This window comes from Harpia harpyja, chromosome Z (genome assembly GCF_026419915.1).
Source record: "Harpia harpyja isolate bHarHar1 chromosome Z, bHarHar1 primary haplotype, whole genome shotgun sequence".
NCBI classification, from domain to species: Eukaryota; Metazoa; Chordata; class Aves; order Accipitriformes; family Accipitridae; genus Harpia; species Harpia harpyja.
Genome location: NC_068969.1, coordinates 75,298,289 through 75,320,699, shown reverse-complemented (window position 1 = coordinate 75,320,699; position 22,411 = coordinate 75,298,289). Strand labels below are relative to the sequence as shown.

At 38.5% G+C, this 22,411-nt stretch overlaps 1 protein-coding gene across 5 annotated transcripts in view; it reads right to left on the bottom strand.

The window, feature by feature from the left end:
• PRUNE2 (prune homolog 2 with BCH domain) overlaps positions 1-22,411 on the bottom strand; it is a 145,493-nt gene that overhangs the window by 105,310 nt on the left and 17,772 nt on the right. For all 5 annotated transcript variants that reach the window (XM_052777743.1, XM_052777746.1, XM_052777744.1 and 2 more), the window contains exons 2-4: positions 8,242-8,346; positions 7,571-7,773; positions 6,071-6,234 (exon numbers count right to left, since the gene is read on the bottom strand). In XM_052777743.1, coding sequence (XP_052633703.1) covers positions 6,071-6,234; positions 7,571-7,773; positions 8,242-8,346 — 472 coding nt within the window. The remainder of the gene's footprint in view (positions 1-6,070; positions 6,235-7,570; positions 7,774-8,241; positions 8,347-22,411) is intronic.

The window sequence follows — 22,411 nt, the reverse complement described above, 5'->3', positions numbered from 1 at the left end:
GGGCAGTGACCAGAACGAGTTAGACAGCCCACGGCACACTCTTAATCAGACCATGCAGAGTCTGAGCTGCACTTGGATAAATGGCAGCTCAGGGACCAGGTTCCATGAAATTATTTTAGCAATAACAATCTTCTGCTTTTTCAGCACCCTTTTCTTCTTCCTCCAGGAGCAGACAGAGAAATTGCTCATCCACACACAGAGGAAATGGAGACTCCAGCAGAAAGTACTGGACCTACAATGCATGCTCAAATTCAACACACAATTACGTATGGGAGGGAGGCTGTAGCACATCCCGTACAGCCTCCCAGCAGCACTACGATGAGCTAGGCAGTCTGTGCACCTGCATAGGTCCTCAGACACCCAATGGGTCAAACTTTCACCACAGCTGTGTGTGCTTTGGCAGGGAAAGTATTTGGGGAAGACAAAGAAGGGAAAATCTTAACAAAAACATACTGGGAAATGCAGTAAAACGAGAGGTGTGAGTTCTATATCCAACCAAGCTCATCAGTTTTGAAGGCAACATGGCATGAGCTTTGTTGTCTGCCTAATTATACAGAAATAACTACTATGTAGTGGCTTCGGTGTCAGGTCAGCAACTTCTGATTCATTTTAGCTCCATATACCACAAATCATTTCAGCCTAATTACAGGACTGATTGTGAACTGAGCAATAACTATACCACAGTTTTTATCTAGTCAGTCCTGGATTTCAACTAAGCTGTAAGACAAATGCAGAAATATGTCCTTCCTAAAACATAATAAAAGCTCAACCATACAGAAACAGTCAAATGAAGATAGTTTCTGAGTCTCACAATTCAAGGAAAAGTATTTTTTCCTGTTTCTCACAGAAACAATTCCCATACTATTACAATAAAATGAAACAGATTATTTAATTAACCTTTTTTCTTTGTCAGTACTTCAAACAGGTAACGTTCCCATCCAGTGCAGGCAGTTTCTACTGTAAAGTTCAGGGCTGGGCCACCAAATTAAACTGACCAGCTCCAGGCCTTATGTCACCCAGCCTTCCTAGAGCCAAGCAAAAGGGTATTGGGAGGCAAGACAGCAAAGGAGTTGAATGAAGAAGAGGAAGAGTCTTGTATTTCTCCAACTGCAGGAAATAGGAGAACTGGCAGGAGAAAGCTGTGGTTACACCAAGACAGGTTCTAGCAGCCAGGTCAGATACTGGCTGTGATTTTAACAAGTGCCTAAACCACAGCAGCTACGCAGCACCAAAAATCGTGTCTGTTTGCTAAAGTAATACACGGATTTCTTTCATACCAATGCAGTTCCACTATAGTGTTGCAGCAGCATTGCTCATGCCAATAAAACTAGCTTAATTCTCCTAAACACATGGATTGATGGAAGGAAACTTTTACATTTTTTATCTATTCCCCAATGAAAAGGGATGGAAAGGACACACTGCGGCAGCCTACTGTGCATTTCTACAGGTACTAGTGTGCATTTGTCTCCTGCTTTCACATGTGTGAGAAATTCTCAGTTTCTTCAACGGTGAGGCCATCTTGGATTTGATCTCACCTTTGGCAGGACACAGACATCACTGCAAAGTTGTAAAATCAGAGTATGGTTAGACATACACTGTACTGCAGGATCTAACTGAAAGCCTTTGCCTTTCACTGCTCAGTTCATCTCAGGGTCAATCAGTTTGCATGTTTTGATCAGAGGTGACATCTTCAAAGAGCAAAGCAAACTTAGAAATTTTGGGATTTATCACTTAATAGAAGAATGAAATGCAGTCAGCCTGAAATAATGCCTCATCATAGGCAGACATCTTAGAAAGGTTTTTAAAAGGCTATTTTTCCCGCTTGTCACAGCAATACTGTAGTGCTTGCAATTGCTAACTTTTCTGCTAGGATGAAAGCAAGAAAATGATCCTTCTCAAATTAATAGGGTGTCAGCAAGCCCCAAGATCGATATTTATTCTTCCTCCATTCTTTAATACTATTCTCATCAGCAGGAAAGAAAGGCACATATGTCTTCTCTCCCAAGCATCCTCAGCATCCCTGTGAGGGTTAAGGCTCCAGGTAGTTTAGAAAAACAGTTCACTCAACGTACTTTTGCTTGGCCAAAGGTCAGTACTCCTTTTAGTCATGTGCTCTCTTGTAAGTACCTGCTATAAAAGAGATACATGGGCTCAGAAATCTCCTGCAGATTTTACTGAGTGCTGGTGCAACTCCCCCAGGGTTTCTGAAAGTATAATGGAGGCTGCTCTGCCTGCTGACAAGCACAGAAAAAAGAAATATATAATAGGTAATACAAGATTCAATATTATTTCTTGTGTACATCACACTACATTACAGATATTTTTTTCCAAAGGAGAGGTCACTAGAAAATAGGCTAGGACTCTTAAAAAAAATGTGCATTTTATTCTTTTCTGCAAAGCAGTTTGGAAGTAGAGCACTAGTTTTGCCAAAAGCAATTGCTGTGCATTAATATTAAACATGATCTAATGAAGGCAGAAGTCGTTTTGGGAAAACATTAAGAACAGCACAAGCATCTCCTGAATTACAAGTTTATGGCTGGGAGAAACAGTACAATGAAAACACAGGCATTTTTCCTGTTGAGGTTTTGTTCCGTGACCTGGAAAAATAAAGGACAGGGAAAAGGGGAAAACCAACAGTCCCTCATGGAAAGCATACTTCAACACTCTCCACCCCCAAAAAACCCCACGCACCAAAACTGTAAAACGGACCCAAGCAAGCAGTCTTCATTGTAATTAACAGGAAAGCCACAAAGCTGGAATAAAATGTAATTGGGGGGGGGGGGGGGGGGGGGGGGCAGGGGGTAAGCATTGCCTCCATGAAAACTGTTTCCATACATAAACCCAAAAGTACCAGTCCAAATAAGTGCAGCATTTGGTGCAGTTCAAAATGCCTCTTTCTTTCTGGCATACGTATTAAGGATGCACCAATTAGGGAACACGTGAATCATCTGATCTATGTACAAGACAGAACAAAACAAAACAAACAAACAAAATTGGCATCATTCCCAAAGTCCTTAAAAGGCCATTTCTTAACTTTTATCTGGGTGGCTAGAATAACAAACTAATATCTACTGAAAGTCAGACTGCCCCAAAAGGGCATGAAAAGACCTCAACTATGCAGCTCATAACTAGCAAAAGCAGATTCATATGAAAAAAAAAATTGCTGATGTTCTTGCTGTAAATCTGTCTCTATTTACATGTTGCAATGTGCACCTTGTGGCATCCTTCAAGGCCTTATACAAATAAACATAAGGAGGCATTTTTGAGAGTGCACTGACCCAAGGTACCTGACAGTGAGTGCCTGGAATCATATCCTTGCCAGCTGGCTGCAACAGAAAATGTAATGATTCAGCAGTTTAATGGATCTAGAGTTTGGCAACAGTCCCCTTGTAAACATCTCTGGGGAAATAAAATAATACAGGCCTAAGACTCTGGCAGGTTCTATAATTGTTTGCTTCTGGCACAAATCCAGGGACAGCACAAGCTCTAACTTTGGGCAAATATGGCTGTACAACACTGACCCTCCAAGCAGGCTCTATTCAAAGCCCAAGGGTAGAATTAACTTATAGCATGTCTGACAGGGAGACAAAGATACCAGGAAAGCATTCAGCTGAAAAAACGTCCTTAAATATTAAACTGCCTAAATCAATAATGCTCAGTTCACAGGAAAAGCCTTTTCTCTTTACTTTGTTTTTTTAAACACAGAGAAGCAGGTGAAGTTTGTTCAGAATTGAAATATGGCAGGTTATAAACATCTGCCTTTGTTATTGAAATAAAAAAATTTCTAACAGACTGTGAGAAAAAAGAACTTTGAAAAAGAGGCAACAAATGAAGCTGTCACAGCCACTACGTGATAATTATTAAAACATGAGATATTTGTATTATATTACTAGTCTTCTAGCAAAATACTCACTGGAAAGCCAGAAAATGAAAGATGAGTTCCCAGCTCAGAGACTCAGATGTCAGGATCTCTCAGCTGTTTTATGAAAATAAAGTCCTAATTCTTAGCACTTTGACTTCCACTTCAGCCTTCTGTTCTGAACTTGCCCCAAAATTTATACATACTAAAAATATGATTTATTTTGGCAGTAGAATAACAAAGTGGGAAAAACCCAGTAGGACCTCCTCATCGGCTCTATGCCCATGGAGTGCCACCAGACAGACGGGCCTTCCTGTGAGCCTCTACACATGCATTGACTGGTAGTGAGAATGAAGCAGCCACCCATCCTTCCAGACCATAATATGTGGTCCCTTAATTTCCTATGTTCACAGGCGAGATGAATTCAAAAGCTATACTTTAGGGGCAAGGACTTTGACAGAAGGCCATAATATATACAAAGAAACACAAAAGCTAGACTTGGGTAGGTTGTATTTGATCTTTTATTTTCAGACAGCTTGTAGTTTGATCTGCCACCTACATACATTTATATCCAGGACTTTTTTTTTTTTAGTCTTGCCAAAACCAGTAACGGGATTCACCAACTTGTCTGAATTTGCAATGGAAGGTTCTTAAGTACTGAAAACCTTTTCTATTTTAAGAGACCCTCAAGAGGACTCACTGTATTGCTTACCCTTCTATACGTACAAACTGCATTGTGGGGAGAAGTAGAAAAGCATCAAGTCACAAGTGCAGCTGTGTTTTATTGTTTAGGCTTTGTCAATCATTTCTCATACCATGCAAGAGAAGGTACGCAGGGACTCGCATATCCACTCAGTTCCTCAAACATAAGCTACCAAACACAATAATTAAAATGAAGTTACTAATTTTAAAAAAAAAATTTAGCCACTGTCTCCCTCAAAACTGTAAGTGCCATCTCTAATGCAAACACTTTCAGTATTTCTCTAATAAAAGCACTTTATTTTAATTTGGATACAGACCAGAAAGACAAAACATGCAGACACTTACAACCATGTATAGTACTTAAACATGTTCTTGTTCATGATTCAGAGCACTGCCTCCTGACTCTTTCCACCACCAAACAGGTATGCTGAGAGATCCCCAAAAGCCCTTTTTGGTTCTGCCTCCAAAATCAATTACTATGCTTGGTCATTTGCCTAGATTCCTGGATAGATACTCAACAGAAATTTGGAGCTTACAAAAATATTTCATGGCAGGTTTACTAGAGCTTATTAGCATGGAAAGATACTAAAAGAGCAAGCTAAATGCTGTGTTACTGTTAATGTTTCTTCTATGGAAACATAAAAAAAAATTAAAATTACCTTTTGTAATTTCTCATAACGTGCTCATTACACTAGTTATCACAGTGATGAATACAATGACAAGCCAAGACTCCAGTAGCTTCTGAAATCAAGTGTAGGCAAGTTTTCATAATCTTCATTAAACTTGCCCACATTAATTTCTTAAAAAGGCATTTAACAGTTGCACGAGTTAAAACCAAGGACCTTTAAAATTCATTAAACACTATTAAAATTCAGTAAATAACTTAAAAGCAGCAATCAGTTCTTTTCAATCCCAGTTTTGTTTCCAACTGAAGAGTTCTGCTGCAGCAAATAAACTGAAGAAACTAATACAAACAATGAACTATGAAGACAGAAATGAAAATACTTCTGACTGTTGAAGCCCCATCCTTTGTACTCTACCTGGTATACAATACAAAAGAAAAGCAGAGCACAACAAAGATTTGGTTACAGCATTTTTAAACAGTAAAAGTTTCACATCACACCATCATCCTATAAAAAGGTACCGCCATCAGAAGCTTTAACATGTAAATATTAGATTCCAATCCATATTGTTGTCCACAGTGCCCCTGGAACTGACGAACTGCACAGCTTTTGCAGCTACCCAGCTGGTGTGTCGACAGCTCCATTTAATATTCTTGTCTAGTGCTACAGCAAAGACCTCTCATGCCTATTTTTAAATGCACATTTTTAATATTCAATATAATGTTACTCTTTAACAAACTCTTTACTCCCTGCTTCTTTTATGAAGCTTCCTGTGGTCTTTAAAGGGATTGTTAACCAAAGAATGGATCACACTCTTTCTGCATGAGCAGATTCAGAAACACTCCATTAAACCTTTCAGTATTTAATATAAAGAGTAATCTCTCACCTCTGAGGAGATAAGCCAGTTGCTGAGTGATTAACTCCGGTGCCTCTTGAAGAATCTCCTTTACCACTAAAGAAGACGACGACGCTTCTAACTCCAGGCTGCCGTCACATTGCTCATCTGGATTGATGACTTTGACAACAGCCGATTGCAAACTTTCATCCTCACTATCAAGCAAATTTAAAAATTATATATATATTTATTTCTAGCTGCTTAGACAACCCAGTAAAACAGTGCAAAAAAATTTTTTAAATTCTGGACTATAACATTATTGTTATTGCTACTTGAAGTCTGCTATAAAGCCAATGAATGTCACAACGAAGTCCTAAAACTGTAAGTTTTTTAATGAAGCGTTCACAATGGTTTTATTGCTTGATACATCACTAAGTACTAAGACTGAAATGTTTACATTTCCATTATCAAAATCTTTAAAAATTAGTAATTTGAAAAAAAATATTTCTACATGTACTGAAATTATCACTCTTTATATAGGGGAGATTTGGGATTTTCCCCATTCAGTATTTTGAAACCTTACAAAAGATTTTTTTTTGCATTTAGACACTTTATGTTTCTGCTTATAATAGCAATAACAAAGCCAAACTATATTTAATAATATGAAACACTAATCATAATTCTTTAGAAGGAAAAAACACAGGAAGGGACAGTAACAAACAAAAAGCAAATCTTATGGATAATTTTTACTTTGGAAAAGTGAATGATGTACTGAGCTGACTGCAGTTAAAGAATCAATAGCTATGAGATTTACACATATTTCTCATTTTAGATTTTCCCTGCTTTTATTCTAACCTACAAACCCCTCAGAGTAGGATGGGGCCATAGCACAACAGGATGTTACTTATGTTAAATGAAGTTCTAAAGAGAGTTGGAAGTAAACAGCATCCTTCACTCTGGGCAAGACAGGCAGACCATTATAAAGAGGCTCCCTATAAAAGATTCACTACGGACTTGTAAATATTCCCTCTTAAGGACAGGTGTATGGACTGTGGTCTTTCCCAGAGCAACTCTGAGCCTCTGGCACCAAGGACATTTTGAGAAAAATGCTGTAGTTTGTAAGGACTGCAATAATCTAGCAACCAACTTAACAGCACTTATGCAAGTGTGCTGACCATCTCCAAATCAATGTCAGAGTCTTAATGCCTTTAGTGAAAGCTAACAAAGAAGCAGGAGAAAAATCTGATCTCTTATTTACTGGTCACAGGAAACTTCCAGACTATCTAAACTAAACTGAACTAAACTAATCTAAGCTGGTGAAGATGGAAAGTCCTTAAAAAAGGGAATTCCATTAAAAGTGATGGAAAGATGACTATTTAGTTTGTTACATTTATTGGACATAATTAGAGACAAAATATATTTTAACTTCTTTTTTTTTTTCTTCTGTGTTCACACAGCAATACCAATATTAATGCAGAAAATATTTAAAATACAATTTTTAAAACAGCTCAAACCTGCATAAGCCATCTTGTTGTACATACAATGCAATACCTTGTCAGCATGTTGCTGTTTACAAGTGTTAAAGACAATTTCCCTTCAGCATTCAGCTGGTGCAAATTGATTTCATCTCGGAAGATATGGAATGACTCCGGGATATTCAGCTCCTCCAATATAAATCTTGTCTCTGTGAAGTAGCTAAAATCTCTTCTTGGTATGTTCAACACGGGTAAGCAAAGAACGTCAGGAGGACTGACCTGTAAGGTAGGTGTGCATTTGTCAGAGTTGCATAAAATAAGACCTGTTTTTTATTAGGAAGGTGTTTTTAATAGAGCGAGCAATTAGAAACAGTCTGAATTTTCTGTTTGTTTTTTTCCCCCTTTTACTTCATTTTTTTAAAAAACATCTATTGCTTTTTTTCTTGTTCTTCTTTCTCTGTTTGCCTCCCACAGAATCACTGGGAAACCAAGAAGGAGAAAGGAAAAAGAATGATGTACAGGGGTGATTTTTTGCTGCTATTGAATAAGCCACCTAATACTCGCTCATTAATTTTTCTATAGAAAGAAATGTACGTTGTTTCTATTTAAAAATCTCACCTCTGATTATAACAAAATCATTGTCCAGAATAATGTTTTTACAGTATGTTTTAATTGACTTAACAATAAGGTGTCTGTAACAACCTGGAGCAAATGAGTTAAGATCACTCAGTCCATTTTTACCATTACCTTGTCGAGAAAGTAGGCATAGGCCAGAGTAGAAATGAGAGAATCCAAATCACAGGATTTATTCCCAAGAACAACATGGACTTTCTCCAGGCGTTTGCTCCTGTTCTGTAAACACATTAGAAGACAACTGCAATGAGTGACAATGATGAGAAAAAACAAAGCCCGATCACCAAGACACTTCAAAAGACAAGTTAAATATTGGGCATTGTCCTCAGTTGTAGCGCTTTTCACCACTGGCTGAAGGAATGCACTTAGTGTTGGGTCAGACATGTTTCCCTGGATTCATAGCTCCCAAGAAAGCCAAGAAATCTGGATTTCATAAGAGACCCCGGTTTAGAACCCAAACAAGATCTAACCTGACAGAAGTCCCTTTAGCAGCAAAGTAACAGATAAGCAGCTTCATGTGTATGTGGAAAAAGCTTTTGAAAACACCTCACTAGTTTAATAAGAAAGGCAGTCCCAAAGAGTGTGGCAATACACACAGCAAACTATACATAGCAAGTTGTAATTTTAATCTTCCCTTTTTTCTTTGCTCAGCTGAAATCAGTAACTAGACAAAGTGGCTTTCACTCTGACTCTTCACAAGCTGAACACACTCAGTGAAGCACTAAGGGCTTTGAGTTGTTCTCACTTGCAATGGGAACTGAGTCTGTTCTGCGTTTAATAAAATTGGGAGCCTTCCAAACACGAGAAAAAGTAAAGACACACAAACTGTGGGAAAGCAAAATAGTGCAGGGAAATGTCTACCTTCTTCATAATTGCACACACAAAATGTAAGGTGATGTTTTCCGCTTGTGCACATCATTAATGTCAAGCTATCTGCACAGAAATATTCCAGTTTATTTTCTTTCAATGAGGTATGTTTCTTAATTTGGGAAAATCTGGCTGACATTAAGGTAGATGTTTCAGAACCAAACATATGCAATTAAATACTTTTGTTGTTGTTGTCGTACACAAACTGATGTACTTTTTGGTATTTTGAATTAGGATTCTGGATATCAAATAAAATTTTCATCTTTCAACAGAAGTATATAATTAGTATCTTATCTTCAGTAACTATAAATGGGCATTTTTTTTTAAACTAACCTTTTTTCTCTGTGTCTAATCTTACCTCTATCTGGATATAAGGAAGAAACGTAGTTCTCTTTCCCTTATATGGAACACAGCCATCAAAATACCTTTGGGTAATAAAACCAGAACACCTATCCTCCATTCCCTATGTATTGGGAAAGACAGACGGCTTTCTGAACAGTACAGTGTCTGGAACAGATATGTTCATTTAAGCTGTAGGCCTTCACCAGCAATGAACTGTCTCCAACTTCCTCTTTTCAATATTTTTTTTGTCATATTGTTCTTCTGCAGCATATATTTCTGATTGATCTGCTACCCTAAAGAATGAAAATAAAGTTCATAAGCTCATCATTTTTTTGGTATTATTCAGTGTATAGAAGTCTTTTTCTTTAGGTTCACCATAACTGCATAGCAAATGACTTAACCCTGAAAAAGAAGGAAACTGAATGAACTCACAAATTGATATTAAATCTACAAAGTCACCCACCTCCAGGAATCCAGTGCAAACAACAATACAAAAAATTTCAAGCCATCTGATGCTGTTCTATATCTACATATTCTGTACCTATAAAATGATTTGCTTCCTGTTGCTCATACTCCACAAAACACCACCCCATATAGAACTAGCAAGGATCCTCAACAGTCATCTGGGTTTCAGTGATGAATGTCAGACCTATTCATGTCATCGGGTACATGAGTGTTTTCTCTTGAAAAATTAAGAAATTTTTTGTGTTGTCTTTGGAACTCATTCTCTCAAGCACTAAAATCTGCACACTTGTTTTTACAACTTAAATGTTAGCTGTAGCTTTGTTAAACTCACATTAGCTGTAGCCTTGTTACACAGGTATATTGCAGTTCTAAAATCTGTAGAAAATCATGTGGGAAGAGAACTACCAAAGATGGAAAACCCTCTTTGTCTTAACAGCTGTTTAAAGAAAAAGAAGAACTCACATTTCTAAAAAAAACCAAACCACCGAAACAACCCAGCATCTTTCACTCCTTTGTATGTGCCATCATGCCCCCCCCCCCCCCCCCCCGCCCTTATTACCTCTTCAGGAAGGGAGACAGAACAATTACACAAAAATTGAAGAATTCCAAGGCTGAAAGTTTCTGAACCCTACACTTGACTTCTGAAGACATGAAAAAAGCACAGCTATAAAAGAGCAAAATACAAAAAGAACATAGCAGAGCAAGAAAGCTCTGGAGAACATCTCTTTGTAATCCAAACAGGTCAACTAGCCATCTGAGGACTGATTTTTTAAGTCCAGCACACCAGAATTTCATCAACACATATGAACCAGAACAGACTGTGGAAGGACAAGCCATCTCCTCAGACTGTTCTCAAGAGCTTAACAAGAACTCTGAGATGGAGCTTATTAAGCTGAGTTTTCAATATGACAGTAAGCAAACTAACAGTGAGAGGGTGTATTTCTTGGTCAGGCTGTTAATATACTGTCCCTCCAAACAACTGCTGGTTTCTTCCAGAGTATTTCTGCCTAAGACAAACATGCAGTTGAGGTAACCTACTAGCTACTGCCAACTCTTTCCCCAAGGAAAGGGAAGGAAAAACAAATTTCTGAAGGCGTTCAGGGGTTTCTGTTGCACGCTGCCTTTCTCTGGTCACTCCAGAGAGGATGTATTTTTGTTTCTTCCACTACAATTGGTTATTTTAATCACTCTACCCCTCCCTGAGTAAGAATCTGTTCATTTGAACAAAACTACCCCATTTCAATACCTAATCTCTCATTTGTGACTTTTAGCAAAGTGTTTTTGCAATGGGGTTTTTCTAATTAAAAATGACAGCTATTCTACTAATGTTAAAACACAAAGTCAACCTGTAAGCTGTCTTAACAAGTAATTCAAGTTCCTATTTCACAGATTTCAAGGCCAAAATTGGCCACAACAAACATCAAAGAAAGTCTGTGCTTCACATTCTGATGATGTAAGACACACTGACAAGAGAGAAAAGTGATAGTCCACATCTTGTTTCATCAGTCTGAAGAATTTTCTTCATTAAAAGTGTGAAAGCATGACTTTTGAAGAAGTGCCTTCCAATACCAAATCATGTATTACCAAACTAATTATTAATAATAAAATAAATTTATATTATTAATCAAATTGATTAATTCCCTCTCCCCATGTGTAGCTCCTTGAGGGCCTTTTTAGTATCTTACTACTACTTATTAATAATAACCTTCCAAAAAGTATATCTCCATAAAAGCAACCCTGAAGTATGTCCTCCCAGAGCCATCCAAGCTTATTATCTTATAGGACTGAGACTGCTTCCTCTCCCATCATCTCGGATACAACCAGTTTGCACAGTCTACTGCTTGTTCATCAGCCAGCTAGGAGAAAAGCAGGCACATGGATGTGAGGCTTCCTCTTCCAGGTCTTTCCAAACGAAGACCCCAGCAGAGAAGCCCACAATCAGGAAGACAAAGCTTTAGATCCATAAATGCTGTGAGACTTAGCTGCCATAGGACTAAAATGTGATTAACTCCTGCAGCTACCACAGGTAAACCTGAGAGGAATCATGAACCCTCAATTTCTCTAAGAATTAAAAAATTTAAGCAGTTGATGATGAAACTGGAACTCAAACTACATAGGAGACCACTGATCTCTCTTCGTGCTGATGGGTTTTTGTTTAGCTAGATTAAAGAGAAGTTGTCAAATGCATAAACACTGGATGCCTGGGATAAAAGGAATTAAAGAAATGATGTGTCACTCTCAGATGACATCAGTCAGGATAACTCAATTCAGATCAGACCTGCACAGATCAACATTCACTTATCATGCCCAAAAAAGAGATTTATAAACATTAAGCTACTTCTGCAATCTAGTAAGAGATCTCTTCTGATACTCTGATAATTATGGTCAAGAAACTCTCATATCTGCCCAGTTTTGTTGTCTTCAATCACATAAAAGCATTAGTATGGCAACTGTATCTTTATGCAACTGCAGTCAAAAAAACCTTTTATTGGTTCTTACTTGCATCAAGCAGCTGATTCATTCAGACATACTGCATATACTGGCTATCAGGTTTGCAAAAACCTTGGCTAGGGCTTATTACTACAGTGATTCATCACATTACAATATCCCTGTCAAAAATTACATTGTCTCTTCTTTTTTCCTTCTGTTAATGCAGAAGCTGAAATGATCTTGCAAGGTAAGAAATACTGAAGACATTTTCTAGTATAAACAGGAACCCCTACAAAACACTCACTGTCTTAAGGCAAAAATTTTTGTTCTTTTCGCTCACCTTCACACACAAACGCATGCACAGCCACACAGAGCCTTGCTTTCTGAGCCACTATTTTCTTTTTGCCTCAAATCTCACTGGATCTTCTGTCCTTCAAACTGCAACAAAATCACTACATTTTGCTGCATGGGATGGGACAGTACTTGTCAAGGATAGTAATTCTTTGAAGGAAGAAGCTATATGGCTCAACGGAAGCATATTAATAAAAAAGCTGCAGAGTCACGTAATAATACAGTGTCAGATACAACGCTGAAAGCTTTTCCAACCTTGTGGCTGAAGCACTAACAAGGGAGCATGGCTGCACAGACATACTTAGCTTTCCTGGAGATGCATGGGGAAAAAGCCTAACTACCTGGACCGAGGACAATATAGTAATAAATCTTGCAACTGAGATTTCAAGTCATTTACTTACATGAGAGAGGATTTTTGTACCTTTTCAATAGCTTTGGAATTGTACCTCCAACCCAGAGGTACTATTTATTGAGTAGTCATTTTGGAGTACAACCTGCATTTGCCTCATAGTATCAGGCAGTATTATACTTCCATCAGCCTGAGGGCTTTTAAGTTGATCATCCTTCTCAGTTTTCAAAGAAATGGCTTTAAGCCAAGGCAAAGTTAATTTAATATTTTATGCAAAGTTCAAATTAGTTTAATATTTCATAAGTCTTTTCACAAGAAAGCTTTATATGCCCTGGAAAAAAAAGAAGGTCTCTTACCCTGGTAAGTCTTTGTTTTCTCTTATTTTTGAGGACAGAAGAAAAACTATTATATTTCTCTGCCCCTGCAGTATCACATTTATTATGTACAGTATATAATATATGCTGTAGTTTACTGTAATAGTTGTAAAACACACAGTTACCTAGTGGATTCTTCCCTAAGGAACATAATTTAATAGAGAAAATTTCAAGTGCACCATATTTTAATCATCACCTGTTAGATCTTTATTGTACATTGTTGCTTTACTCATGGATCTAAAAAAAAGCTTTTACAGCAAACATCAATCCCACTAGCATAATAAAATACAATAAAGCAAAAGGGCAATTTTCTAAATCCACACCATCTGCTTTTATATGGAAGACACAGCCTTACAAAAAAGATAAACAGAAGTGGAACGGTCATAAAAATTCAATGCCGCTGTTAGAAATGGTGGGATAGGCATAAAATATCACCTAATATTTTGTGTTGAATGAGATCTGATGACAAAAGACTATGACTAGTCTATAACAAAGTTGTCACGCCTTAGTTATCATGCATATAGAATTTACGTGGCACCTAACTGATACACATATTTTACCCGGTCTGTCCTGCACTCCCCTCTCTTGACAGTGACTGCACTTCCCACAGGATGTTGAACATAGCCTTGCTGAACAAGCATTACTGGTCTTCTTAAGTTAATACTTTAAAAGCCATATTTAAGAGTCAAGAGTTTGCTAAAGGGAGTTTTATTTTAAAATGCTGTTTCCCAAAATCACACTGTTCCATAGAAGCATGCTAATCCTTCAAAATGAATAATGGAAATGAAGCAGGTTAGCTATCTGGCATGCCAGCCAGGCAAGCAAGTCCTGTCCCTACATTGTTCCTAATATTTCCAGAAGACAGGAGCTCTCTTTTCCAGTCATTTCTAATCAAGAATTGGCATGGTCAGCTATTGCTGCTGAGAATTCAGTTCAATATTTCTGCATTATGAACAGGCTCTGATTTGGCATTCTGCAGACAGACAAACTTCATACTATTCAAGAAAGAATTCCTACGAACTGCAAACACCTACTCTCTTTTCACTTTTAATTAATTTTACAGAATATAACTGCATGCCAGTCTGCTCTACTTGTCCTTGAAATAACTTCTAACTTACCACTCACATTTACTCACATTGCAAAAAATAAAAATGAACGATGATTTCTACATGCAATTTTCATTTGAAAAAGAATAGTTGGAGTAATCAAATAATGCAGAGATGCCATTTAAATATCAAAAGAAGCACAGAGAATTAAAAACATCAATCAAAATCTTGTTGGCTCCTTTTAAAATTAGATTTATTCCATCAATTGGTTTGGCATTGATTTTCCACGTTTTATAAGCTTTCCATGTTCAAACTCTCTTGCTTCTCCAAATTTTTGCCTCTATGGCCAACTGTTGAGACACCACTTCTAGTGGATCATGGGGTCCAAGTATACGGTATACCCAATAGTATCTGGTTTTCAAAATGGGTCGTACATAGGGTACACATACATGCCCACATTCACACACATATTGGAAGCATGACTTTGGCACCACATGTTTTGATCCTAATTTTGCTGTTACATCAAGATAAAGCTCCCATTAACTTAGACAGGTATTAAATATGCTTTGTCTTAGGGAATTAAAGCAACCTAAGTTTTTATGATACAAGATTAACAAAGTGAGGAGGGGACAAACTTATTTAAATGACCTTAGGCTCAGTAAAGATATCACATTGCTCTTCCTGCCAAGACGAAACAGGATATACTCTTGCATGGCTGAAAAAGGAAAATGTTCCCAGCAGAATGATCATTTAAGCTTGAATCAGCAGTACTTCAACAGCCTGTCAATAGGATTCTCTATCATAGAAGTTACTAAGTAAAAATCAAAGTTCCCCTCTTCCTTTCATGCTGCATTAACTCATTTGTTTTTCAAATTAATGTGTTCTATGCGGGATTAGAGATCTCTCCTAATACCCGAGTATCAGCAATACAGCATAGAGCAGTTCGGCTCTGCAAAAGAACAAGCTATATTCCTATTCTAGGTTATCTTTAGTGTCTAAAGCCAGTCACAGCATACCTTTGAATTTTCAGTTCAAGTTACTTGACTCCTCCTCCCTCTCCTTCCCCACTTGCCACTTAACACGCAAAGGTGAGAACGGGATGCCTATCGGTTTACAAGACTTGATAGTATTCATCTCCTTTAGGAATTGTTTGGCTTCCTACAGGATCGGGGTGTCCCTTGAGATAATAAAAACAAATGAGTTAAAAGTAGGGAGCATGTCTACCGGAGGAGCAGAGTGCCCCTGTCATATTAATTGTATCAGTTCTGTGGTGTGTCAAGAGGTGACCGGTACCAATAATCCCCTACATTAGACACTGCAGAAGTTTAATGAATTATAGAGTGCAAAGAGAAACTGTATTAGAGAAAAAAGGTGATTTCTTTTGGTGAAGGCAAGAGAATTCAGCTCAAATAATGTAGTTCATTTACCTGCCTCTGTCACAGACTTAACATTTGACCTCAGAGTGTTTAAGAAGCTTAGATTCTTCTCTAAAATGGTGAAAGCAATATTGCAACTGAGAATATAGGAGGCACTTAAACACTGTGCTGTACAGGAGCTTTTGGAGTTGAGCTTGATGTTTCTGAAGTCAGTGTAGCCCTTAGGTCATATGCATGAAGTTGAACAGGAGACCATACCCTGAAGTAAGCCAACAGCCCAACAGAAATACCATTAGTGATCATATAATGAGACAGTTTTCTGAGTTTGTATGGACAAGAAATAAGCAGGTTTTACTCTGTTCTTCCCTTTTTTATTTAATCGCATCATCTTGCAATCTCAATGTTTCTTCTAGATTTTTATCAATGTGCTAGAGATCATATTTGTGACTATACTGCACTCAAATACAAACATTACACATAGCTACATTTTCACATTTTCATTTTGTTTCAGATCTTCTGTGTAAACTTCTGTCTCCTCTTCATCATGAACTATATTTTAAGTGTTTCACAACAAACAAGTTGTCCACACTAATAATAAAATCTTAGACACCATCTTCCCATCAGTGACTGTATTGGGTTTGCATGGCAAGGTTTTGGTAGCAAGGGGGTTACAGGGGTGGTTTCTGCGAGAAGATGCCAGAAGCTTCCCCCATGTCTGATAGAGCCAAGGCCAGCTGGCTCTAAGACGGACCCGCTGCTGGCCAAGGCCGAGCCCATCAGTGATGGTGGTAGCGCCTCTTGGATAGCATATTTAACAAGGGGTAAAAAAACCCTAGGCAATTGCAGCCAAAGAGAGGAGTGAGAACATGTAAGAGAAACAGCCCTGCAGACCCCCAGGTCAGTGAAGAAGGAGGGGGAGAAGGTGCTCCAGGCACCTGAGCAGAGATTCCCCTGCAGCCCGTGGGGAAGACCATGGTGAGGCAGGCTGTCCCCCTGCAGCCCAAGGAGGTCCACGGTGGAGCAGATATCCACCTGCAGCCCGGGGAGGACCCCACACCAGAGCAGGTGGGTGCCCAAAGGAGGCTGTGACCCCGTGGGAAGCCGGTGCTGGAGCAGGCTCCTGACAGGACCTGTGGACCCGTGGAGAGAGGACCCCATGCTGGAGCAGGATTGCTGTCAGGACTTGTGACCCTGCAGGGGACCCATGCTGGAGCAGTCTGGGCCTGAAGGACTGCACCCCATGGAAGGGACCCATGCTGGAGTAGTTTGTGAAGAACTGCAGCCCGTGGGAAGGACCCACGTTGGGGAAGTTCGTGGAGGACTGTCTCCTGTGGGAGGGACCCCACGCTGGAGCACGGGAAGAGTGTGATGAGTCCTGCCCCTGAGGAGGATGACGTAGCAGAGACAATGTGTGATGAACTGACCCCAACCCCCGCCACCGGCGGGGGTAGGTAGAGAATCCGGGAGTGAAGCTGTGCCGGGGAAGAAGGGAGGGGTGGGGGGAAGGTGGTTTGAGATTTGGTTTTATTTCTCATTACCCTACTCTGGTTGATTGGTAATAAATGAAATTAATTCTCCTCAAGTCGAGTCTGTTTTGCCTGTGATAGTAATTGCTGAGTGATCTCTCCCTGTCCTTATCTCGGCCCATGAGCTTTTCATTATATTTTCTCTCCCCTGTTTAGCTTTGTCACTCCCCTGGAGTGAGAGACCAGCTTTGGTGGGCACCTGCCCACCTGCCACCTGCTCCAGCCAGGGTCAACTCACCACAGTGACTTATCCTAAAATCTATTACACACCTTCAGTTGAGAGAGAAAATCATAGCTGGAAGAGATAATCAGGAGGCCAAAGTAACTTACAATTTTGCCTTTCTTGTTCAACAGGTTTTTATCATACTATAATTCTAAAATGTCTTTGGCACTCTCTGGTAAGATTGCCTCAGAAAAGATGCAGGGTTTTTTTTTTCCTCTAGTATTAGTCACTATTTCTTTTTCCACACTGAAAATCAGAAACCAGTTAACAAGTACTCCTCTGCTGTCATTTATGCCCGCTGCAAACACCATTCCCTAAAAGAATTTTCCCATACCCCTTTTTTGTTATTGGCAGCTTCTTTTCCCAAGAGGGAATTCTATTACTGTAACATGTTTAAGTCCAAGTGTCTTTGTGAGAGATAGATGTTGGGTTGATTTGCTGCAGAAGCTGAGCACAGATTAAAAATTATCTTGCAACACTGTGCTTGTTAGTGAAATGACAGTGCACTAAGAAATGAAGACTCGGGATGAAACTTGATTTTACAAAAACAATCTATTTTCAGATTTGGGATGTTATGAGAATAGAAACATATGCTCCATTTTGAGAAGGCACTGCCTTTTTACTCATACAGTAATTGGTTACGTCTATACTGTTTAGGTCCATGAATTGCCCTCACCATAATACTAATATCAGAGCCATATATGTATTGAATATGAGCAAGAGAAAATGCATAATCACATTCTTGTATTACTTCTAACATTCATATGCTTTTCAGCATATGTCTAGTCACTAATAAACTTAGACCTTGTGCTGCTTTAATGTCTAATACTCTTTTTTACATGGATGACATTAAAATAGTAGAAAATTGGAAGTTAGTTAGTTAGTAAGTTAGGCTGGGTACAGGCTAGGGACAGAAGGGATATGGTACGTCCTGAATCCATACGCAAAGGATGTAATCCATACATCAGAAATGTCCATGTGTGGAGTGATCCTCTTTCTCTGATCATTTGGTCTGTGTCTGAGTTTCCAGTCTGCTCATGAAATCCAAAGAGGTCAGTAATACAATGACCCACTGAGCACTGCTTGGAGCAGTCTGAAACCACCTTGGTCAGTTTGTTTGAGCATGAAATCCAATTCAGCTGCTCTCCACCACGGCACACTCTCCCCTCCAGCACAATGCAAAAGACATAGCCCAACACCTATGTCAATATTGTTGAACTCAGACCTTCACACACGCCAAGATGACTGGGGTCTTCTCAGTCAATTGTGTTCTCTTTTGGATTGGCCATCTTCTCCCAGAGCAGAATTACTGTAAACATGTAGTGCTGGTGTCTCCAAAGTCAGACACATGAGATTTAAGGGCTGACCCTACAGTCCATCAGCTAATGCCAGTGTATTTCTTCAGAAGTCAATAATCTTTGATGTTACCATGTATTTTGCCTTTTCTGCATTCCACGTTCCTATGCACATTCCTCTTGTTGTGATGGCAAGCAGCCTCCACAGAGCTTTCCAAATTACTCTTAGGTGACAAAGTATGTTTCAGCATAAACATTACCCAAAATCTTTCCTGAATCAGACTTCCCCATCTATCCCTGAACCATTAAGAAGGAATTCAAACATATTTCCTTCATACCATTTGGCTCACTGCAGATTTTTTGCTGTGTTTTAAGCACACTATTGACTGCATTAAATAACCTCATAATCACATTTAAAGGCTTAGTGATCTAGTGCCACCAGTGTACTAAAATATATGATAACAAATGCAGTCAGCATTTTCCATACCATATGCTTGTAAATGTTATTCTGCAGGGAACCAATTAAAACTATGGAAAATTTGGAACACAGACATATGGAACAAAACAAAGCAACTTATCTTGTCACCATGGTGCTTGCTCAGTACATCGATTAGGGAATGGTGATATTATAGGACAAACAAATGCCACTTTAATTAAAGTGTGCTGAAAGGCAATATGCAGTAGCAATCTAAAACATTTATTTTTGCTGTGCTGATGTTAGTTTTCCTTCTAATGAGATGGAACAGGTAAAATACACTCCTGTAAAAACAAAAAATCCACAAATATTCCTGAAGAAATGCAACACTAGTCCTAACTTACTGAAAATTTTCCTCTTTTAACATTCAGTGAGAAAAGGCTAGGAAACTGAAATGGAGTGTTTGGGTTTCAGGGAAAAATTTTACAATACTGTTAAGGATTTAAGATTTTTCAGGAAAAAAAAAGTTTGAGCAGGGACTTATTTCTTAAATGTCTTTCTATGAAAATGTAGTGCACCAGGGAAAACACTAAATCTAATTCTTGTATTTGTCCAGTGCAATTGACAATGGAAAAATCGTAAAAGACCTGGAAGAAACAGCAATCACTTTGAAAAATATCCCCCAGAGGAAGCAAAAAGTTATCAGGAGGTGGAATCATGATTGCCTCCTACACCTGGGGCAAGCTGGGAAAGATCTATAGAAGGGAATACGCTCAAATCTGCCTTTCCCATTCCTTCTTGCACTTCAGAGTTCAGCGCTGCAACAGTTGAAGTCCCACAAAGCACCACAGTGCCTATTACAAAAGATTCCCCAAAAAAGTAAGAACCTATAGGTTCCATATTTGGAGTAAGACTCTTGCCTTATTTACTATTGTATAGTGCCAGTGACACTTTGAACTGACATACAGATGATAATACTGAAAAAATATTTATGGTGATGATTATTATTGCCTCTCTGAACCTCAGCTCCATTTCACATTATTTTGTCTTGATGTAGAATATATGTGTACCTAATCCATGTTTTAAATTTAATGCACTAGGACAATTGGTACAGACAAAAAAGAAACAAATTATGTTAATTCTGCTGGTCATAACAGTAATGTTCCAGCCCAGCCAAGATCTGTCAAGAACTACAATACAATAAACACATCTTTCTTTTATAGAGCTATAGCCAGATTGTCACTGTAGCTACCAAAACAACTCCCATCTCAAACAGAGGTGAGAGCTTCTGTAATGGTAAGTAGCCTATTGATTGCACAGACAGACTTTATGTGGCACAGTAGTTCAATTTTATCTCATAGAAGATATGTTATATAGAGAACCACAGAAATAGAGAGTATACAGTATTAAAGATGATCTTCATGGTGAGCATACCAACTATCGCTTTAAAAGTATGAAAAATAGACAAAAATCATTTAAAGTGTAATTACAAAGTAAATTGAAGCACTGTTTATATTATTAAGCTATGAAACAATTTCTTTAAAGATATGTTATGCCATTCATTTCTGTTAAAAAATTTGATAAGCTTTAACAGAATATGAGAACAAGGAATGCACCCAGAAGAGATTTTTTTTGTTTAAGGTTTGGCTCAATTTCACCCATTTGTATTAAGGTTTTCACAATGTATTATTTCCAATTTTATTAAGCAGGAGGAAACAGCAGATATAAATTGACAAATTCACATATGAAGAGACACTAATGACTGATTAAGTAAGACATCCTCTTCAATGATAGTTTTGCTGAATCCTCTCAGTTAATACCAAAATGGGCAATTCATCATCCCTGGCAAATCTGCTGCCCTAGCTAATTCAAAAGACAACAAATACTTCAGAAAAAAATATGGTAATGACAAACAAAATAAATTACATTAGTATTTCAACTTTACCTTTCAACTGACAGATCAACAATATCTTCTAATTTTATATTTAACACACTCTGATGTATTTTTAATCTATGGAAGACACCAATAACTGCATCCTCCCCCACACAGGGACTTGCTTGATCTTCCTCAACAGTCAAGCTCTTGGTTTTCAATTGAAGAGCATGCTGTTAGGAAAAGCAGCATCCATTGATTTCTGTGTCTGGTGTAATTAAGAACAAGGGGTCCAAAGGTAAGAAGAGATACGTAAGCTAGCAAAGAAGTATCTGCTTCCTCTAGGGCTAATACCTTACTTCCACCAAATCATGGAGCTCTAAACTTGCTTGAAGTGATTCTAAAGGTAAAAAAATCTGACAGCACAACATCCCTTCTAGGTCGCCTCTTGCACAGAGAGAAGTCCTTAAATCTCTGAGGGTGGGGGGAAACCCCCCCCCCCAACCAACCAACAACAAAAAAACACCAAAACCACCCAAACCTGAGTACATAAAAGGGACCTATGCAAGCCAAAATATCTGATGCAAAAGACTGATCACAGCAGCCAGACCCACGCTCTTCTACTGGTAAAGTCTGAGAACTCTGGTAGGGCATTTAGAATTTCCTTGTAATTAAACCCTACCTCAGTGACTAGCAACACAGCATACTCCATCACATGGACGTTTAGTATGTGCCAATAAGACAATTCCTGTGTTTCCAGCTATGAGAATGCTGCAACCCATGAACTAAAATTCCTCTGTATTCGCCAGGTGTTCAAGGTGTTAAAAAAGGAGATTCATCACCCTTGGAGATACTGACAAGCATCCAGTTAAACACTTGTCAGAACAGGAACAGTGGTAACATTAGAAACTGGTGATGATTTCATGGCTTTGCAGTGTAAGGTCACTCTCTGTTCTCAATCTGACATTTTTTTATCTCAGTGTTTCTGCTTAGTTAATTGCATAAATCTCAGCAGATCAGAGGACCATTACACAGCATTTTATGTAATATAAGCATTTTGCACTGAAAGAACAAGAGGAATAACTATGTGTAGCTTTCTTCCCCTTATACGGGAATCGTGCTGGCCTTGTATTGCTGTTGAAAGGATATCTGTTCAGCTTTAATGGAATTAGGAAAGTCTGTTAAAAATAAACACAGCATAATTCTTTCCTTTCTTTTACCAGCTAAATAGAACAATATTTTTTCTCAGGATCAGTCAAAGAGGATAAGGTATAATGGCAACATATTTATACACAGTCATATTTGAACATTTACTCTCTGGATCTAGATGGAGTTCATGTACAAATACCAAC